The following is a 17568-nucleotide window of genomic DNA, read 5'->3' as shown; positions in this document are numbered from 1 at the left end:
AAACAAGTGTTAAAAATATTAACAGATTGTACGTTTTAGAATGCTTTTGTAAGTTCCACTTGCGTCCGGAAATGAAATTATAAATTAAGTGGTAGGCATAATGCAATCGAGTACGCATTTAACACTTTACAAGCGTAATATATCCTTTATTGATACCTCATTATGGCTCTTAATTTAAAAACGAACGAGAGCAGGCCAATTGCCAACAGTTTTAAATTGGAGTTGGAAGTCATCATCAAAGTTTGGATGTCTTTAAACAATTGGTTAATTGAGTTTAGGTATCTATAAGGTTTTAAGGAACAATATTAAACTACTTGCAAGGATTATCGTTAAAAGAATCACTTTATGATTTAAAATATTGAAAAGCATTGAAAGATATTCGTTTACCAGCGTTTTTATATTGCACTTCGTACTCTTATAACTGGAAAGTTTCAAAACAAGTTTTTTAAAGCTAATTTCAAAACTCCTATTTTTGAATATAACTCCATTGTTTCCATTCACACTCTTATATCTGGAAAGTTTCGTAAAAAGTTTTTTTAAAGCTAATTTCAAACCCCGATTTTCGAATATAACATCATTTCTTATATTTAAAAATAGTTTTAAAAATGTATTATATAAAGAATAATAGTTTTAAATGCCCCTTGTGATATTTAGGGCTTGACACATCCTAACCATAACCATATCCTTGTCACGCTTTTCGGATCCATTATGCTGAGGTATTCGAGGTGATGGCCCTATTCTTCGGGCTCGGCATGAGGTTGATTAATTATGGAATTTCACGCAACAGAAACCCACCAAAAACTCCAGAAAACACAAAAAAAAGAAGTTAAATAAAGCCGCTGGAAAAGAAAGCGTTGAGCGGGAGAACCAGAAAACCCGGGGAACAATAGAGAGCGCCAAGATGGTTAAATTAATGATGGTCCCCGGTGGAAACGCCAGCGCGGAAATTGGCCCAGAGAGACGTGACCAATGCGCATCCTTGGCATAGATCCCCGATCCATATCAAGGACAACGGAGGCCGCAACCAACAAAGGTCTTGGGTTTCTACTGCTCGGTGAATTTTGGGTTAAGCAAACCCAACGGGGGAAGTTCGGCTACGGATTACCAGTGAGCGCCCAGTGAGGAGTCCCGACATTTGCGCCTGGCAGGATAGCAAAAATCGGCACAATGTCCTTGAAGCTGTGACCTTGATTTCAAAGACAATATATCCGGACACTAAATTGACAAATATTTATAAATTCAACATCACAATAAAAGTCCAGGCGCCCATTCGAAGGGATTTGATTTTTTTTATAGCAATCGATCCTCATTGATTTCTCAATTTAGCGGAACAATGCCCTCTGAAAAGGCAACTCATATAACGCTAATTTCGCGCTATCAACGCTGGAAAATGTCCTGTCTTAGAGTGAAGAGAAAGGAACTGGCTGAAATGCAGGAAACAGTAGGTGGCAGGATGTGCCATAAACACTTCGAGTCAGCTTCGATCGCATTTCCACGAATCGACCAGCGGGAAAATGAAGACACATCCGTGCAATGAATAAGGATGCTAAGAGACTTTTTATGATGCCACCCAGGGCGCTATGAATGAAAATCATCCTCGTGATCGTCAACTTTCGCCAGCGTATCCTGGATACTTGTTACCTGCGAAAGCACTTGGATCGGGGCTGATATAAATATTGTACAATCGATCCTATAGGGGCTTAGCTTTGAGAGTCCCATAAAGACTTGTTATTTTATTTGCCATAGTTATTTAACTTGGGATTCTTAAATGTCCTAACTCTTCGTAACTGGCATTAATATAATATTAAGATGATATAAATAAAGTGGATTTCCATTCCAGTTTAAATCATTTTAACTTTAAAAGCACAGGTAGTTCCTGTCCATTTTTCTTTAAAATATACATAGTTTTATCACAAAAAAATATATATTTTATTTACAATTAAAAAAAAAATAAGTCAAGGTAAAAATTAGATGGTATACTGTCATAAAAGCAGGTATAGTGAAAGATGGTATAGATGGTATAGTGAGACAGTTTACCCTTTCTTATCCTTAAAGACTATAAAATCCTGTTCTAGGATATTATGCACTAAGTATATCCTAGTCGAGCATACTCGATCAGCATTCCAAGTGTATTTTCTTCCACTTTCAGCCTCTTGATTTCGCTGCTGTTTGTGTTTGGCAATCGATTCGCTCTGGCCGGACGTAATGTGGTCTGTTGTCACACATTGGAACGGCCTTGATTGTTTCACGTTCCCTGCGTCTAATGTCTTTATCAGTCTCCGTGAGGTTGCTGTTTCTATTGCCTTTGCCCCGTTTTGAGGATGTGTGGGAGATGCTGTGGCTGTGCAACGAATTTCCATGTCGACAGCCCACAGAAGGCTCATCGCACCCAGAACTCTCCACGGGGATGCTTAGATAATGAACTATTTAGGGGCATGATTTCTAGAAATTAGGAAAATCAGGAAGGACCCTCTAACATACCATGGCAAGGCATTTTTTTCAGCTTAAAATAGAAGACAATGTGGGTTCCTTTTAAGTAAATGGGGAATAATTTGCAATTTTATTGACTATCAGCTTATATTTAAAGTATCTAAGAATATTTAAGTGGATTAAGTAATCCATTCTAAAGCAAAAGTGTTAAAAATTTAAAAAACTATGTCTTAAGTTGAGCCAACAATTAAAATACAATTTTAAGGCATTCGGTTAATCCTTTACTTGTCCACTAATCCCCAAATATTTCCACTCCCGAACCAGACAAGCAGGCGGCGATTGACTTTTTGGTTAATCCTCAGTAACTTTGGGTAAATACGGCTTCCAGTAAGGCCTGGAGCTGCCCCCTGGTGACGGCCCAGCCCAACACATCCCATCCGAGCCGTACCTTCCCAAGGCGAGTCTTCCCCGGACTCCGGAGTGATCGTAAAATGAAATCCCCGCTAAAGCATGCAAACAAACAGCAGCAAAATGCGAGATTAGAGCGAAAGTCGCACCAGCTTAAGGGCCGATCCGGCTGGATTCTGGCGATCCTTACCAATTCTGTTGCTTCTGGATCCCGGCGATCGACAGTTGACTTTTTCAAATATTTTGGAAAAATTCTCGAGTGTTGATCGCACGATTATAGCGGATAATCGCATTACAGTCGAACGTTTTATTGATCAACATTTGTAAACGATTTGCTATGGCCGCTGGATGGGATGTGCCAAGAAATCCCAGGTAGCACTGCAAAAAAAAAATACTGCGGCTTAACACAGCCCACGCCCACCGTAAAAGGGGGCGGAAAGCTGAGAGGGCCTTTCCCGTACTTCGGGCGGCGATCAGCAGCACGGCGAATGCGATTAACCCTTGCCCCGGCCAAGAGCAGTGCAAGTTGGTAGCAGTTTAGACGGGCTAATTGAAGGCATTAGTTGTTTGTGGGTCGCGAGGTGGTTGGGCTTCTGCGGAACTGCCTTTGTCTGCAAATTAGCATCTTTCATATGGGTCGATGCGATCTTGGGACACTCCTCCGGCCTCCTGCCAGAGTCCTTTGCCCACAATCCGTTGGTTTTGGCACCCCGACCACATGACATTCGTTATGCTCCGAAGGAAGGCACTGAATGTGGAAAACTCAGGACAATAATTGTTTTTTTTTTACTTTTAATAGACTTAAACTATATAGATATTATTTTATTTTTTAAATTATTTTTTACATTAAGGAATAACCTGCCAAAAAGTCAATGACGTCTTCTTGTCTGGTCGGAATATATTTTCAGCAACTATTTAAGGTTCCGGCTAGAGGCTTGAGGAACAAGTCCTGAGGGCTAAAGGGGAGCCCCTGCCACATACACCCACTTTCGAGAAACTCATTAGTCCGGGCCACAACAAAACAAAACAAAACATCACAAAACAATCCCATCCAATCCAATACAAACCAATCGACTGCTAAACGCTGTCGGCACACATCTGAGACGGAGGCCAACAAATTGATCATTTAAACAGAAGGCGCAGAGGTAGGCGCAACCCATCGTTGTCCAACAGATTCACCAACAGATCGGCAGCAGCATCAGGTCGAGATCAAACACCTGGGCCCAGGGCCCATACCCCAGAGCTCTCGAACCATAGCCCTCAACCTGCGAAGAAAGTGACGAGGTCGCGACGTCAACAAGATTAATATGTTTTCCTGTCCGACTCGGTCGGTGCTCTGGTCCGCTGCTTCCATCTTCAGCTTCCAGCTTCAGCTTGGGTTCCAGCTTCAGCTTGGGTTCCAGCTCCAGCTGCGTCTCCCTCTCCATGGTGCACATTTCCCATCTCCGCCTCCATCCATCAGCCAGCAACCTGTTCTCCAGTTCTCCGATTTGTAATTGCTCTGCTTTGTAGCCGATCAGAATCGATCGTGGATCGCACATCATTAGTTTTATGGGAAATATAATATATATAGAAGCATACATGGTTAAGTCCACAAAGTAGGTGGCGTTTTTCTCACATCTCGCGGGCCTCGATGGTTTCGTTGGATTCTGCGTTTGGGGATCTTCGGCGGCGTTTGTGAATTAGCCACGGTTCGCATCGGATATATGCGAATTTAAATAAAATTATTCAATTGTTTCATTAATCACTGAGCCCGGACTGCGTTTTCCTTGATTTTTTGTCTGAAAATGCATTGCAAATGGAAACTAATATCCAGAGTCTGTTATTATTTATACATTAGGTGGAGATACTAAAGGGAAAGCGGTGATGGGCTTGGAGTTTCCTTTGATTACCTCTAAAAAATAATTTGTTTTCCAACCTCAAAATATATTATTTTTATTTCTATTGAAGACTAAAAACCCTCCCAAAAAATTAACAAGTGAAGTTGAATTTGAAACATAAAAAATAAGTGCAGAAGCGGGCCATGATAAAAAAAAAGCAAGCATGGCGAATTGGGAGGCTGCGACCGAAACGCACACTTAATTTCCGCTTAATCAAACAGAACAGCGACCAGGGGCAGCCACCCCCACCCCAGCCCACATCATCTGGAGCAGACGACCCAGTACCAGCCCCTCCTGGCCCCGAAGAAAATGTATGACAGACGCAAGGGCTCATTTGCATGAGCACTTTGATGGAAGGCGATGGGTGTCAGAGCATGAAGATCTCGCTCCATTGCGCAATGTTGGATGGAAGTGGGTGTCGTATCTGGTGGAAAGCTGAAAGATGTTGGTTTTTATGATTTCAAAGGAAAGCGGAGAGTTTTCCAGGAAGAGCTGCTGGCTCTGTAATCGCAATTATCACGGCACGAATATCAAAAGACAGCGTTTAACATGACATGATCCTGGCGAGATTGGGAAACGCCATTTTTTATTAAATATACATATATTAAAAAATTAATAAATTTTAATTAATCAATATCATAACAATGATCACTATTATAACTCTTTTCCTGTCCTGTCCCAAGACTTTTGACCTGGAAAGGACTCATATATAATATAAAACCGCAATCATTGCCATTACCAAACAATCGCGAAATCCATTATTTGACGATCAGTGGATCATAAAATCGCGCCTCCTTCCCAGTAAGGATGCTGAAAATTGAAAAAAATAAAACACCGCGATCAGCGACCGTGAAATCGCAGCCAATATATGGATAGGATATGCACAATATTCCCAAAAAAAATGTGTGTGTGCAGAGAGGAAATAGGATACTGATGGCTATTTTATGACAGCTCAGATCCTGAGTTCCTTCCAAGGAAGTTTCCAAGTATGACTAGCGTGCGTGGTCTGGCGATTCAGGTAAGCCTCCGAGCTCCGACAACCGATTATTCCCGAATAAAACACTTTATGACAAATAGTTTGGGCATTAAAAATGATGTCAAAAAAGAGCGGGACTTGGTTTATTGGGATCGGGTGTGAGTGTGGACCAAAATCATTGTTTTAGCCAGCAAGAGGGTTTTTACGTTTTCGACTTTTGTTTTGACTTCTTGGTTGACTTGACTTGGCTGTTTTGACTTCTTGAACCCTTTAAGTTCTCAGAAACTTGAAATTTCAACAAAAACTGTTCTATATTTGGCAGGAAATGGGTTAGGTTCTATGTATGAAAGAAGAACCCCTTTTTTAGGAATGCATAATTTCCCACACGGAAGGGCCATAAAATTAAAGGAAAACATTATATATTTTAAACTAGCTAAAAAATATGAATATAGCGGAAGAAAATGAAACAGAAATTGTTTCAGAAAAATGGATTACACCCCATAAAAACTGTAATATCCAGGCTTAACAAATGTAAAAGTTTCCACTGGTTTGTCCCACCCTAAGCCGTAAATAAAACAAAAAATTATGCATTCTTTTAGGCTAAGCTCCGCCCATGCTGGGAACATTCAGGGAACGTAACCCGCAGCACTAAGACTCCTCAAAAACTCCGCCCCAAATGGAAGAGAAAACACACAAATTTACCACAATACTTCGTTCACTGCGTGGGCGTACCGAATCGAAGATTCGTCTTGCTCTTTTGGTAAACCGTGCGGTTAAAGTTGAAAAACAGCCAACCCAACAGCCAATTGACCATATGAGAGGAATCGAAAAACTAAGCGGGGGTTCCTTCGACTAGATGACCTTGAAGTATAGCTGAATATTGGACTCCCTACTGCAAAATCCATATGTCCTGGGCATGGGTGTGACGTTTTGGTTTCGGAATTGGTCGCGCATCAGCGTCGTGCCGTGACCTTGGCTGATTTGCGATCCGGACCCCTCACCAGTTCCTACTCACTATATGCGGTTTGGGTTCTGGTCGCAGTTTGGTCGCCGATCTCCGTCAACGCACAGCAAGGTGCACTGTCGACACCGAGGACTCTGTGTGTTTCGCAGAAGAACCGTAAATATTTTGGGTGATTATTTTAGATAATCTTCAGCTAATGCCCTTGGATTGTTTCGCTTTATTGGCTTAGGGGAATATTCTAGGTGCTAAATGTTAGCTTGTATTTTACCTAAAATATATTTATTAGATAAAGCAATAGTTTTTTAATTTTATAAAGGACGTTTACTTAAAGTAATCAATGTTAAAATTACTGGATACTACTTGAAATTTATATACCTTTTGGAAAATTCATCGCCTCTTATTAAACTCAAATCTTAACTTAAATCTAAGCTTTATTCTCTTTAAAACTTAAATTTTTTATATTAGTTTCCATGTTTTATTATATAAGTTTTTTATTTAATGATCATACTTTCGAAAGGGGCTTAAATTAACCATGATTAAAAACATAATCAGTTCAAAACTTCATGTTGTCCTAGAAAAGCCTTGCGTTTTTAGAATGTAAGACTAATTATAATAATTATTACAAAGAAATTTCTTAAGGAGAAATTCAAAATATAATACATTTTTATACATAAAATCATTTTCAAAAAACTGTTAAATATGTTTTATTTTGCGCATTTGCCAACACTGGCGATAAAATAGCTAGATATGACCGTTAGTACTAAATAACTGAAAACATATGTTTTTAAATGATTTACTATATTCAAAACCACACGAATTCCACACAATTTACAATCAAAAGCCATAAAAAAGTAGCCAAAACCAAGAATCTGAAACCCTAACTATTTTGAGATGTGTTATTTTTTAGGCTTTGGATTTTTTAGTTGGTTTTCTGGGCCTGCTGAGAGGGCGGAAATCCGCCATCTGGCAACACTGCACAATAAGGTGCAAATCAGAAAAGGGTCCCCGCAATTACACAATGTCTGAAGAAAAGCAAAATGGAGATGAATTAAACGACCTGCTGGACAGTGAGTACAAGCCGAACTTTCTTTCATGAAATTATTTGCAAGACATTACATAATACGCACATGTTGCTGCAACTCGTTTTAGGTGCTCTGCAGGATTTCGACAAATCCGGTGGCAGCGGTGACAAGGGGGACAAGGACAAATCCAAGGCCACAGATGCGGCAGCTGAAGAAGGTGGCGACGGATCAGAAGATCCCGATGCATTTTTCATGTGAGTCACGGTGGATGGCCCCATCATTGCACCAATTGAACTTTGTATTCCGATCTCGCCCGTGTGCTTTGCAGTGAGCAGGCCAAGGTACTGGCCGATCGCATGAACACGTTATTTGGTGGGCCAAACACACCCACTGGGGATATTCCACCCCTGCCTCAGGATCCAGACCAGATCATGGCCGGATTCAAGAAGATGGCCGAGGCGGCAGCCCTTACTCTTAGTGGCGAGAACTCAGCCAACGACGAGGATGTGTCCAAGTACTCCGACAGCATTTCACAGGCGCTCAAGGGTCTGCAGGAGGGTTCCGAGAATCTGACGGCACCCGCTTCCGAAAACGACATAGCCAGCATGTTCGGCTCTCTGAATTTAGAGGGCGTAAGTGTGTGATTTTAATTTAATTGAAGCCCTAACTCATATTTTCTCACACAGACTGGTGAAGCCGATGGTAACATGTTCCTTCCCTTCATGGAGGGAATGATGCAAAGCCTACTTTCCGCTGAAATCCTGTTGCCAAGCATCAAGGAACTGCTGGATAAGTACCCCAAGTACCTAGAAGAAAACGACGCCAAGCTGTCGGCCGAGGACAAGGAGAGGTACGCTGAAACCCGATTCACACGGTTCAATATTTACAGAAATTAAATCTTCGCAGATACCAGAAGCAATTAGAACTCTACAAGGTGATCGAGGGGCATTTACAGAGCGAAAAGCCCGACGATTCGGCGGCCATCAAACGGGAGAAGTTCCGCGTAGTTCTGGACGATATGCGCAAACTGCAGGACTACGGTCAACCGCCACCAGAAATTCTGGCTGAAACGGGCGGAGATCTACCGTTCGGTGATCCCTCTGCTGCCGGCTTGGCTGCCGGTCCGAATCCGCAATGCCCCACCATGTAGTCGTTGTCGCTGGCGGAACACAGCCGTCTCGTGGTGTGCCAATTGGTTAACTGTTGAGTGTTGCACATTTAGGATAAGAAATTTGTATTTTACTTTACTCCCCGACAAAACAATGTGGTGGTCACTAAGGGTCATGTCTCTTTTAACCAAAAAATTGTATTATCAGTTGGTTTATTTTATTTTTCTATCACTAAATACAAAGAATCGACAGCGAAATATAACTACAGGAAGAATCGTCGTCGTGATTCCATAGAGTGGCGCTTATTGGAGATGATCCAGGCGTAGTCTCCCGTCTTACTGTCGAATGTTCCCTCTTGTAGGGAACGCAGCTTGAGCGTGAATCTGGGGCCTAATTCGCGCAGTTTAACGCGCTTACCCTCTTTGGAAAACTCGTAGCGATGGTGCCGGAAGAATATGTAATCGCGCTGGTTGTGGAACGTAACCGCCCTTCGTCCGCGGAACTCTGGATCGTGGTGGAATAAGGCGCCGAGCATTCGACCCACGGTGAGACCCAGTCGTGTTGTAAAGTTTGTTAGTATCACCTCTGGCCTGTGCTTGGTGATCTCCTTGTGATCACGCTTAATATCAGATGTCAGCTTTACATTGGAAACCTTAAAATGGGCAGTCGGGCCACTAGGCAAGTGGATGACCAGCAGTCCGTTAGGCTTTCTGCGATCTTCGTTTATAATCACCACATCGGTGAACTGTTCACGTTCGGCGCTCTTGCAAATCTTCTTTACAGACGACTTGTTCCTAATTTTAACCAAGGCGTTGGGAAATATACGCGAGAGTTCCAGGCCAAATTTGCGCGTCTTGGTAACTGGATTGTCTGCGAAGGTTATCAGAACCTTGGGCTCGTAGGAGCGCTCAAAATATGAGCTAAAGTCGTCCAGTTCCAACTCTTTCTGCAATTCTTCGTTGTCAGAGTCGTTGAGATTAGACACCTCTGTTTGATCCTTCTCACGCAAGCTTTCGATGGTATGTCCAGGGTTGGCCGGAACACCCGCCTTTCGCCTGGCTCGGCGCTCCTGCATCTTTTTCTTGTGCTTCTCCTTCTTCATTTTTTTGTAGAGCGCCATGCGCTGCTCCTTGTTGCGCATCAAACTTAGGGGATTAAGCACGGGTATGCGGGTCTCGTTATTATCTTCATCTTCATCGTCTTCGTCTTCCTCCTCCTCGTCGTCTTCATCCTCATCCTCGTCATCTTGGCCATCTGCACCAGAATCTTCCGACTTCTTCAGCACCTTTTTGTCTGCCTCAACTTCATTATCGCTGTCGGAATCTTCGCTAGGAATTTCCACGTCCTCGGGGCCATCCTCGGCAAAGCTGGAGTCGCTGTCAGAATCCTCCTCCACAGGCTGGGGCGCTTGTTTTCGCTTAATTTTTACCATTTTATTGAAAATCACAAGCAATACGGCAGTCTTAAGCGGCACGTGTTGATATTCTTCTTCTTTACCTTACCATTCCCCGGGCGCGCAATCACCTGCATATCGTCTAGTGTTGGAAAAGATATACATTTAAATTTAAAAAACAAAAGTTGTTCTTAATTTATAAGTTTAAATTAAGATTTATAAAAGTAAAATCTTAATAAATATTATAACCAAAATTCTGCAAATAATAATTTTTTCTGAAATCCTTGAAAATACGTTGAGGATTTTAAAATTTAACCGGTATTTTCGAATAAACCCTCCTTGGTCTTACCGAACTCGTGGTAAACAATAAACATATGTAAACAAACGCATGCGAGATGGGGTTTCGCGTTCTGGAGTTATTCAGCGGTATCGGTGGAATGCATTATGCGTTTCAATGTAAGTAATCACCTAAAAACCTTAAAAATAATATAAATAATTGTATCACAGGTGCACAACTTGAGGGTGAAGTTGTGGGCGCCATGGATGTAAACACGGTGGCCAATGCCGTCTATGCGCACAATTTTGGTCAAAAGACTGTAAAAACGCGAAATATTCAAAGCCTTACCGAAAAGGAAGTCACGAAAGTTAACGCCAATATGATTTTAATGTCGCCGCCTTGCCAACCACACACTCGTCAAGGATTGCAGAAAGACACAGAGGACAGGCGATCTGACGCACTTACTCACCTTTGTGCTCTCATTCCGGAATGCAAAACCCTACAGTACATTCTCATGGAGAATGTCAAGGGATTTGAATGCTCCCAGGCAAGAAATCAGTTTGTGGACGCTCTGGAAAAGGCGGAATTCTATTGGAGAGAGTTCATATTGACACCCACCCAGTTTAACGTCCCCAATACGAGACATCGCTACTATTGCATCGCCCGCAAGCTCCAGGACTTTGAATTTCCGGGTGGGAAGATCTGGGAGGAGATGCCTGGACTTAAAGCTGATAGACAGCCTTCTACGAAAATCTCAGAAATAGTAGAAGAGGATGTAGCGTCGAACTTCCTGGTTCCAGATGATGTTTTAACTAAAAGAGTCCTTGTTATGGACATAATTCATCCCACACAAAGTAGATCCATGTGCTTCACCAAGGGTTACACCCATTACACTGAAGGAACAGGATCCGCATATACACCGCTCTCGGAGGAGGAATCACATAGATTATTTAAATTGCTCGAGGATACTGAAGATGCGGAAGCCCGATTGAAGTTGCTCCACCAAATAAAATTGCGGTACTTTACGCCGCGGGAGGTTGCACGTCTGATGAGTTTTCCCGAGGAATTCACTTTTCCGGGCGAGACGACGAATCGACAGAAATATCGCCTGCTTGGGAACAGCATTAATGTTAAAGTAGTAGGCGAATTAATAAAGTTGCTAACCACTATTTAAAATATAATTTTTGTAAATACATAATTTTGTATATTAAATATTTGAAAGTTATTCGATGATAAGGATTTATTTTCAAATGAGAACTATTTTGGCGCCATCGGGAAAAATATCAACTATCTTAAGGATGTCATTCCATGCGACTGTTGTTTCTATAAATTATTTTAAATTAAGAATTTGAATAACGATTTAAATTATATTGGGATTTTATTAAAATAAATTTATAAATTTAATAGACAATTTCTTGAGGAAAGAACGTTTATGGTGTGACCATTCTCAGTTTGCCTGGCTTCAGCTTCCACTTTTTCCCACCGATGGCGCTAGTGTTCAGACTCATCGATGCATCGATGTTTCCATCGACATTTCGGCACCACTATTAGTTTACGAGAAAATAAAAACAATAATATTCTTAGTGTTCGGCGGTGAAAAGGTGCCAAGATGATTCCCAAAAAGACAACGGTGAAGGATTCACATATTGTGAAGATAGCCGTGGAGCGGGAGAACCACATGGCGCAGTTGATAAACTTGGATCAAAGGCATCCTTTAGCAAGTAAGTAAACAAACAGTGGAAACCAAAATAGTTACATATTTCCAAGAAAACCTATTATAAACAATGAAAAAACGATAAGGTACTGATTCTAAATACTCAAAAGAGATTGCATAGACTGATTCATAAGGGTATTCTTAAAATTAAAACGAAACATGGGGGCCTTAAAACCAACGCCCTTTGTTTCATCGTGATGTCAGCGTAGTGCCGACACACTCATTAGAATGCAGCACGCTCGTGTCGGCAGGAAGTCGTTTTTATTGCCTATTTATCTTTATTTCTGTTATAGGCAAAATCCAGGATATCTGCAGTGGTTGGGGTATTAGCGATCACCAAAACTACGCCCTGCAGTTCTGCGAGTCCAACAACCAGAAGTACGTAACCGAAAAGAACCGGAATGAGATCAAGAATGGCTCCGTTCTCCGACTACAGTATTCTCCTTCGAAGACCGCCAGCGATGCCATGGAAACACTTTTGAATGGCAGTCCCCAGGATAAAGTTAAGGTTCTCAAAGAGCTTACCCCGCTGAGCATGGACCACACCTTCGCGTTGGAGTTTATAAAGGAGAAGGGCCTGGACACTCTTATCAAAATGATCGAGGACGTAAGCCAAACCAATGAGGAAATTCTCAAGTACAGCCTATCCAGCTTTGTGGAGCTGATGGAGCACGGCACTGTATCCTGGGAGGTGCCTGAAAATTCGTTTGTGGCCAGAAACATCGAAATAGTTCGCAATTTCCAGAACTATCCAACCAGCTGTGGGGAGAGCGCTCTGTCCAACCTGGAAAACATAGTTCAGTGCAGCAGCAAGCATGTCCTGGTAGCAGAGGACATTAAACTACAGGACATCCTGCGTCTTCTGCAAGAGGTCAATTTCCCCGTCATGCGTCAGAACGCTATTGCCCTGTTGAATGCGCTCTTTTTAAAAGCTGACGAATCGCGTCGCAGGACGATTGCGCACACCATTAGTGCCAAGCAGTTCCGTCACGCTCTCAACCATTCAGGAAATGGTTTGGGTACTGAAATGACCCACCAGCTGTACGTTCTACAGACCCTGACCCTTGGCTTGCTGGAGAAGCGAATGCGTACAAAAATGAATGCCCAAGACCAGGACGCTCACGAAAAGATTAAGGAATTGCGGCGGATCGCTTTTGACGAGACCAACTCCCAAAACCCGAACGACGAACATATTCGTCGTGGCGGCGGCTCTGGAGCTGGAAACGTAAACTTTTCGCAACATTACAAGAAGCTTGGCTTTAAGTGTGACATTAATCCGGCGCAGGACTTTATGGAAACGCCACCAGGTGAGACAAGGAATGCTTAATATTGCATTTACTTTACATTTAATCGAATTAATTTTAGGTGTTCTGGCATTGGATTGCATGGTTTATTTTGCTCGCAATTACACGCCGCAGTATATGAAGATTTTCCGGGACAATCGCGCCGATGAGCACGAGTGTCCGTTTGGTCGGACCTCCATCGAGTTGGTCAAGGTGCTGTGCGACATTTTGCGCATCGGCGAACCACCTGCTGAACAGTCCGGCGACTTCCAGCCCATGTTTTTCACTCGTGACCATCCCTTCGAGGAGTTCTTCTGCATTTGCGTAATCACTCTGAATCGCACATGGTCCGATATGCGTGCCACTGCCGAAGACTTTTCAACTACGTTCAGTGTGGTGCGGGAGCAGATTCAGCGCACACTTAAGTGCAGGCCGGAGAGTCTTGAGGATTTCCGGAATAAAATTAGTTTGCTTACCTACCAGCAGATCACGGCACTTCGTCAACAGGAACGCACATCTAAGGAGGAGTGCGACTCCACAGCCTCGGCAATTGTCAGGCTAAAAGAGAAAATTTCACCCCATATTCTGGATCTGATTAAACAACAACGTTTGTCGTTTTTAGTGGAAGGTAATCCGAATCACATTACATAACCCTCATTTCTGATTTTCACTTTTAACATTCTTGTGCTTCAGGAACCCGTTTTGCCAAGTATTCTCGTGGCACACGAACCAAGGACAAGTTCTGGTATGCCCGTCTTTCTCCCAACCACAAGGTTATCCACTATGGCGAATGTGACGAGAAGAACATACCCACCTTGGAGGATCTCCCCAAAAAGTTGCCCATCAGCGAAATTAAGCAGCTGCTTGAAGGCAAAGAGTGTCCCCACATGAAGGAGACCCGTATTCGAAAGTCAGCCGTAAATCTAGCCTTTTCCATAACCTTTGAGAACATGGAGCACTCCACACTGGACTTTGTTGCTCCAGATGAGAGTATCTTTAACTACTGGACTGACGGAATTAATGCCCTACTAGGTCAGCCGATGGTCAGCAAGCAAAAGAACGAAGACTTTGATACCCTGTTGTCTATGGAAATTAAACTTCGTCTGTTGGACACTGAGGGTGTGGACATCAGCAAAGATCCACCCCCTATTCCCGAGGATCCAGAGAACTATGACTTCTGCTTCGAGAGCTAAGCATTCAACAATACATACATTGATTCACTCTAGACTCCCATCACCCAAAATACATGCCAAAGTGTACCCACTACATACATATATTCTCCGATCTGATCTTCTGCTAGTATTACTTGTGCAATTCCCGAAACATACAAAGTGAACAATCTGGAGCGGGCACTCGCCTAGCCATTTAGTGAACATTTACACCATTTATTATTATATTAGGTATATAATATAGAGATCATTAAATAACACATTTTATACATAACAATTTTGTACAAAAACTAACAAGAGAAGCGTATTCTTATTTAAGGCTAGAGGGTAATGAATTGGAAAAGCTAGAAGATCGGTTAGCCGATGCTTGGACACCAGTGCGGAAGAAATGGTATTGATTCACTTTATAAAATAGATTTCATTAATTTTTTCATTTTAATTCACATTTTTAAGATATGTTTCTTCCGCAATAGTATCATGATTGCAATTGTAGATGATAAAAAACGCACTTGCTGTCTTTCAGTTCGAAGCATTCGCGTAAGCAGAAAGCTTTGGGAGCAAAACAAAACTGGCAGCCTACCCGAGTGGGTCTCCGGCTGCCACCCCACATCATTATCCACGCACGGGCACCTTTCGCCGGCGAGCAGGGGCTCGATCCTAGATCCTTAATCAAATGTTATCCTCCAGCAGCAGATCGTTGTCATCACCTCGATCCGGCAGACAAACAAAGAACTCCAGAAGATTGAGAATGGGGCCGCGCGAGAAGGGATTTTGGTAGCGCCCTCGCTTATCCCTCAGATAGTAATATCTCTTGTAGTTGAACATCTCGTTCGTGGTAAGATTCATACAGGCATGGAGGATCTGTGTTGGAATAGAGTTTTGAATTTTGACTAAGCAAATGTTTAGTAATTGAGAAACTTACCGATGTACAAGTAAGGATCCATCCTAGGCCACAGAAAACCACTGCCTCTATCAATCCCAGGACGTAGAGCAGCGTGAAGCCCTCGATCATGACGCAGTAGCAGGCGAAGTAGATGGTTAAGGAGCAGTTCACTGCCACCGAAAGAACAAACAGGAAGAACCACATCCGGTTACGCAGACCCACGCAGTTGTAGATGAAGGGGCAATGGTGGTCAAAGTATGAGACGCACCGATTGCACACGCGACAGTGCTTCGCCCGGAGGGGCCGGAGACATCGACAACTATGGCACAACCTCGTCAACATAACGTTTCGCTTTTTCAGTTTGTCAAAGTACGGAATCTGCTTAATAGCCCGGTAGTAGGCGTCTGAGCTAAGGGGTATGTATCCGGGATCCCGTCGATTGGCAATAGCCCAACTAATCCACATGACAGCGTTCCAGTAGATAAAGCAGTAGTGGGAGCGCCTCAATATGTTCCAGGTAATGGGTATCGCCCGTATCATATACATCGGATAGCCCCAGAGCAGCACCGAGAACAGAAATAAGAAGAGGGGTCCCTTGGAATCGCCGGCACCTCCAAAAAGCCAGCCCCAGCTCTCTGAAACCGAGGGTATCCATCGAGACTTCTTCTTCACCTCGCCGTAAAGAAGACGCACCACATCCTGGTGCTGATGCGCCTGTGCCAGCATAATAGGAGTCTTTCCATTCTTGTCCCGCGGCTCCAGATCCAGCTGAGATTTCTCGCACAACAGCCGAACACAGGTCATATTGCCGGATAAACAAGCCAGATGAAGTGGCGTGGACCCAAAGTTGTCCGTCTTCTGGAGTTCGACTCCCGAGTACATTAACAACCGCATCAGATCGGCGTGCCCCTTATAGGCGGCCCAGTGCAGCGCCGTATCTCCGTTGATATCCGTCAGGTTGTTCAGGGCTCCCATTCCCAGAAGGTAGGCAGCAGTGGCTGTTCTTCCGTACATGCAGGCCAAATGAAGTGGTGTCAGTCCCTTGAAGTCTGCTGCATTGACAGCCACGCCCGCTTGGAGCAGCACCTGGACCACTGAGGCGTGACCCTTCCTGCATGCCCAATGGATGGGTCGCGGACCCTGGGTGCCCAGACAGGGCAGATCGATAGGAGCCGACCGCTCAATGAGGTACCTCATCAGCTGCACATTGCCATTGAGAGCTATCCAGTGGGCCGGGGTGTAACCATGTCGATCCCGGGCAGACAGGCATTCCATGCCGAACTTGTCCACTAGATTCTCCACCTCGCTGACCTCACCATTTTTGATGATATCGAAGATGTCATCCAAATTAACGGTGGTGGCCCCATCTAGCCCCTCAAAAAGGAGGACGTTGTCGTGGTCATCAGCACCTCCTCCTGAAGCACCTGCTCCCCGTCCCGTTAAAGGTGGGGAGTGCGGTCGATGGTCGAGATGAATCTCATCCGCGTGGGCATGGCCATCCTCCTCTGCCACTACCATGTTGCATGAGGAGGAGGCTGTCAGGGGCAGCGCCCATACACTGCGCGCTGCCCCCGGACTCGGGTGCACCTTGGAGGCCACGTTGTAGAACTCGAAGTCTACGCCAAGCCGATCCGCCGTTCCACCGTTGCCGTGATGCAGGGGGTTTTCCAGTAGGTGTGCAATCTTGTTGGCTTTTTTTTGACACTTGGAAAGCGAAATATCCAGCTTTTACGAAAGGTTTTGAAGAGAGCACGCAAGGTAAACACGACTGCACCAGAAGCCAAGGAAATTATGTCAGCGCAATGAGAAAATCAATACTGAGTTCGAAAGGACTCGGAAGGGGGCCAACTTCGAATTCGATTTGGCGCCAAACCATTAACAGCTGACCGTTATATGAGGTTAAGCTTCACAAAATGATAAGTTTATTGAAATTAGTTTTTAAATCATTTTTTAATCTGCATGGAATGATAATATGAGGATAAGGGGGTATAAGATTATTAATATTCTTAAGCTTCAACGACTTTATCAATTTACATAAATTGAATTTCCTTTAATAAGAC

The 17568-nt window shown here is 43.5% G+C and overlaps 5 protein-coding genes and 1 long non-coding RNA gene across 6 annotated transcripts; 4 read left to right on the top strand and 2 right to left on the bottom strand.

Annotated features, from left to right (window-relative positions):
• Positions 1-30: 30 nt before the first annotated feature.
• LOC26513814 lies at positions 31-1279 on the top strand. The gene is made up of 2 exons (XR_001408440.3): positions 31-278; positions 655-1279. It is a non-coding gene; the product is annotated as an uncharacterized LOC26513814 (long non-coding RNA).
• Positions 1280-7574: 6295 nt separating this feature from the next.
• LOC6504237 (peroxisomal biogenesis factor 19) lies at positions 7575-9060 on the top strand. The gene is made up of 5 exons (XM_001965073.4): positions 7575-7725; positions 7808-7934; positions 8009-8312; positions 8367-8530; positions 8587-9060. The coding sequence occupies exons 1-5, from the start codon at positions 7677-7679 to the stop codon at positions 8828-8830; spliced, it is 888 nt and encodes a 295-aa protein (XP_001965109.1). The 5' UTR covers positions 7575-7676; the 3' UTR covers positions 8831-9060.
• LOC6506075 (probable ribosome production factor 1) lies at positions 8985-10342 on the bottom strand. Its single transcript, XM_001965072.4, has one exon. The coding sequence runs from the start codon at positions 10219-10221 to the stop codon at positions 9052-9054; it is 1170 nt and encodes a 389-aa protein (XP_001965108.1). The 5' UTR covers positions 10222-10342; the 3' UTR covers positions 8985-9051.
• A 170-nt stretch (positions 10343-10512) lies between these two features.
• Positions 10513-11678, top strand: LOC6504238 (tRNA (cytosine(38)-C(5))-methyltransferase). Its single transcript, XM_001965071.4, has 2 exons — positions 10513-10638; positions 10690-11678. The coding sequence occupies exons 1-2, from the start codon at positions 10578-10580 to the stop codon at positions 11631-11633; spliced, it is 1005 nt and encodes a 334-aa protein (XP_001965107.1). The 5' UTR covers positions 10513-10577; the 3' UTR covers positions 11634-11678.
• A 259-nt stretch (positions 11679-11937) lies between these two features.
• Positions 11938-14919, top strand: LOC6504240 (engulfment and cell motility protein 1). Its single transcript, XM_001965070.4, has 4 exons — positions 11938-12180; positions 12467-13480; positions 13539-14084; positions 14150-14919. The coding sequence occupies exons 1-4, from the start codon at positions 12069-12071 to the stop codon at positions 14647-14649; spliced, it is 2172 nt and encodes a 723-aa protein (XP_001965106.1). The 5' UTR covers positions 11938-12068; the 3' UTR covers positions 14650-14919.
• Positions 14789-17319, bottom strand: LOC6506073 (probable protein S-acyltransferase 23). Its single transcript, XM_032455134.2, has 2 exons — positions 15548-17319; positions 14789-15486 (listed from the first exon to the last, which is right to left on the bottom strand). The coding sequence occupies exons 1-2, from the start codon at positions 17024-17026 to the stop codon at positions 15295-15297; spliced, it is 1671 nt and encodes a 556-aa protein (XP_032311025.2). The 5' UTR covers positions 17027-17319; the 3' UTR covers positions 14789-15294.
• Between the last annotated feature and the right edge of the window lie 249 nt (positions 17320-17568).

The sequence above is a fragment of the Drosophila ananassae genome, chromosome 3R, assembly GCF_017639315.1.
Source record: "Drosophila ananassae strain 14024-0371.13 chromosome 3R, ASM1763931v2, whole genome shotgun sequence".
Taxonomy (NCBI): domain Eukaryota; kingdom Metazoa; phylum Arthropoda; class Insecta; order Diptera; family Drosophilidae; genus Drosophila; species Drosophila ananassae.
This window is presented reverse-complemented; position numbering and strand designations above follow the sequence as displayed.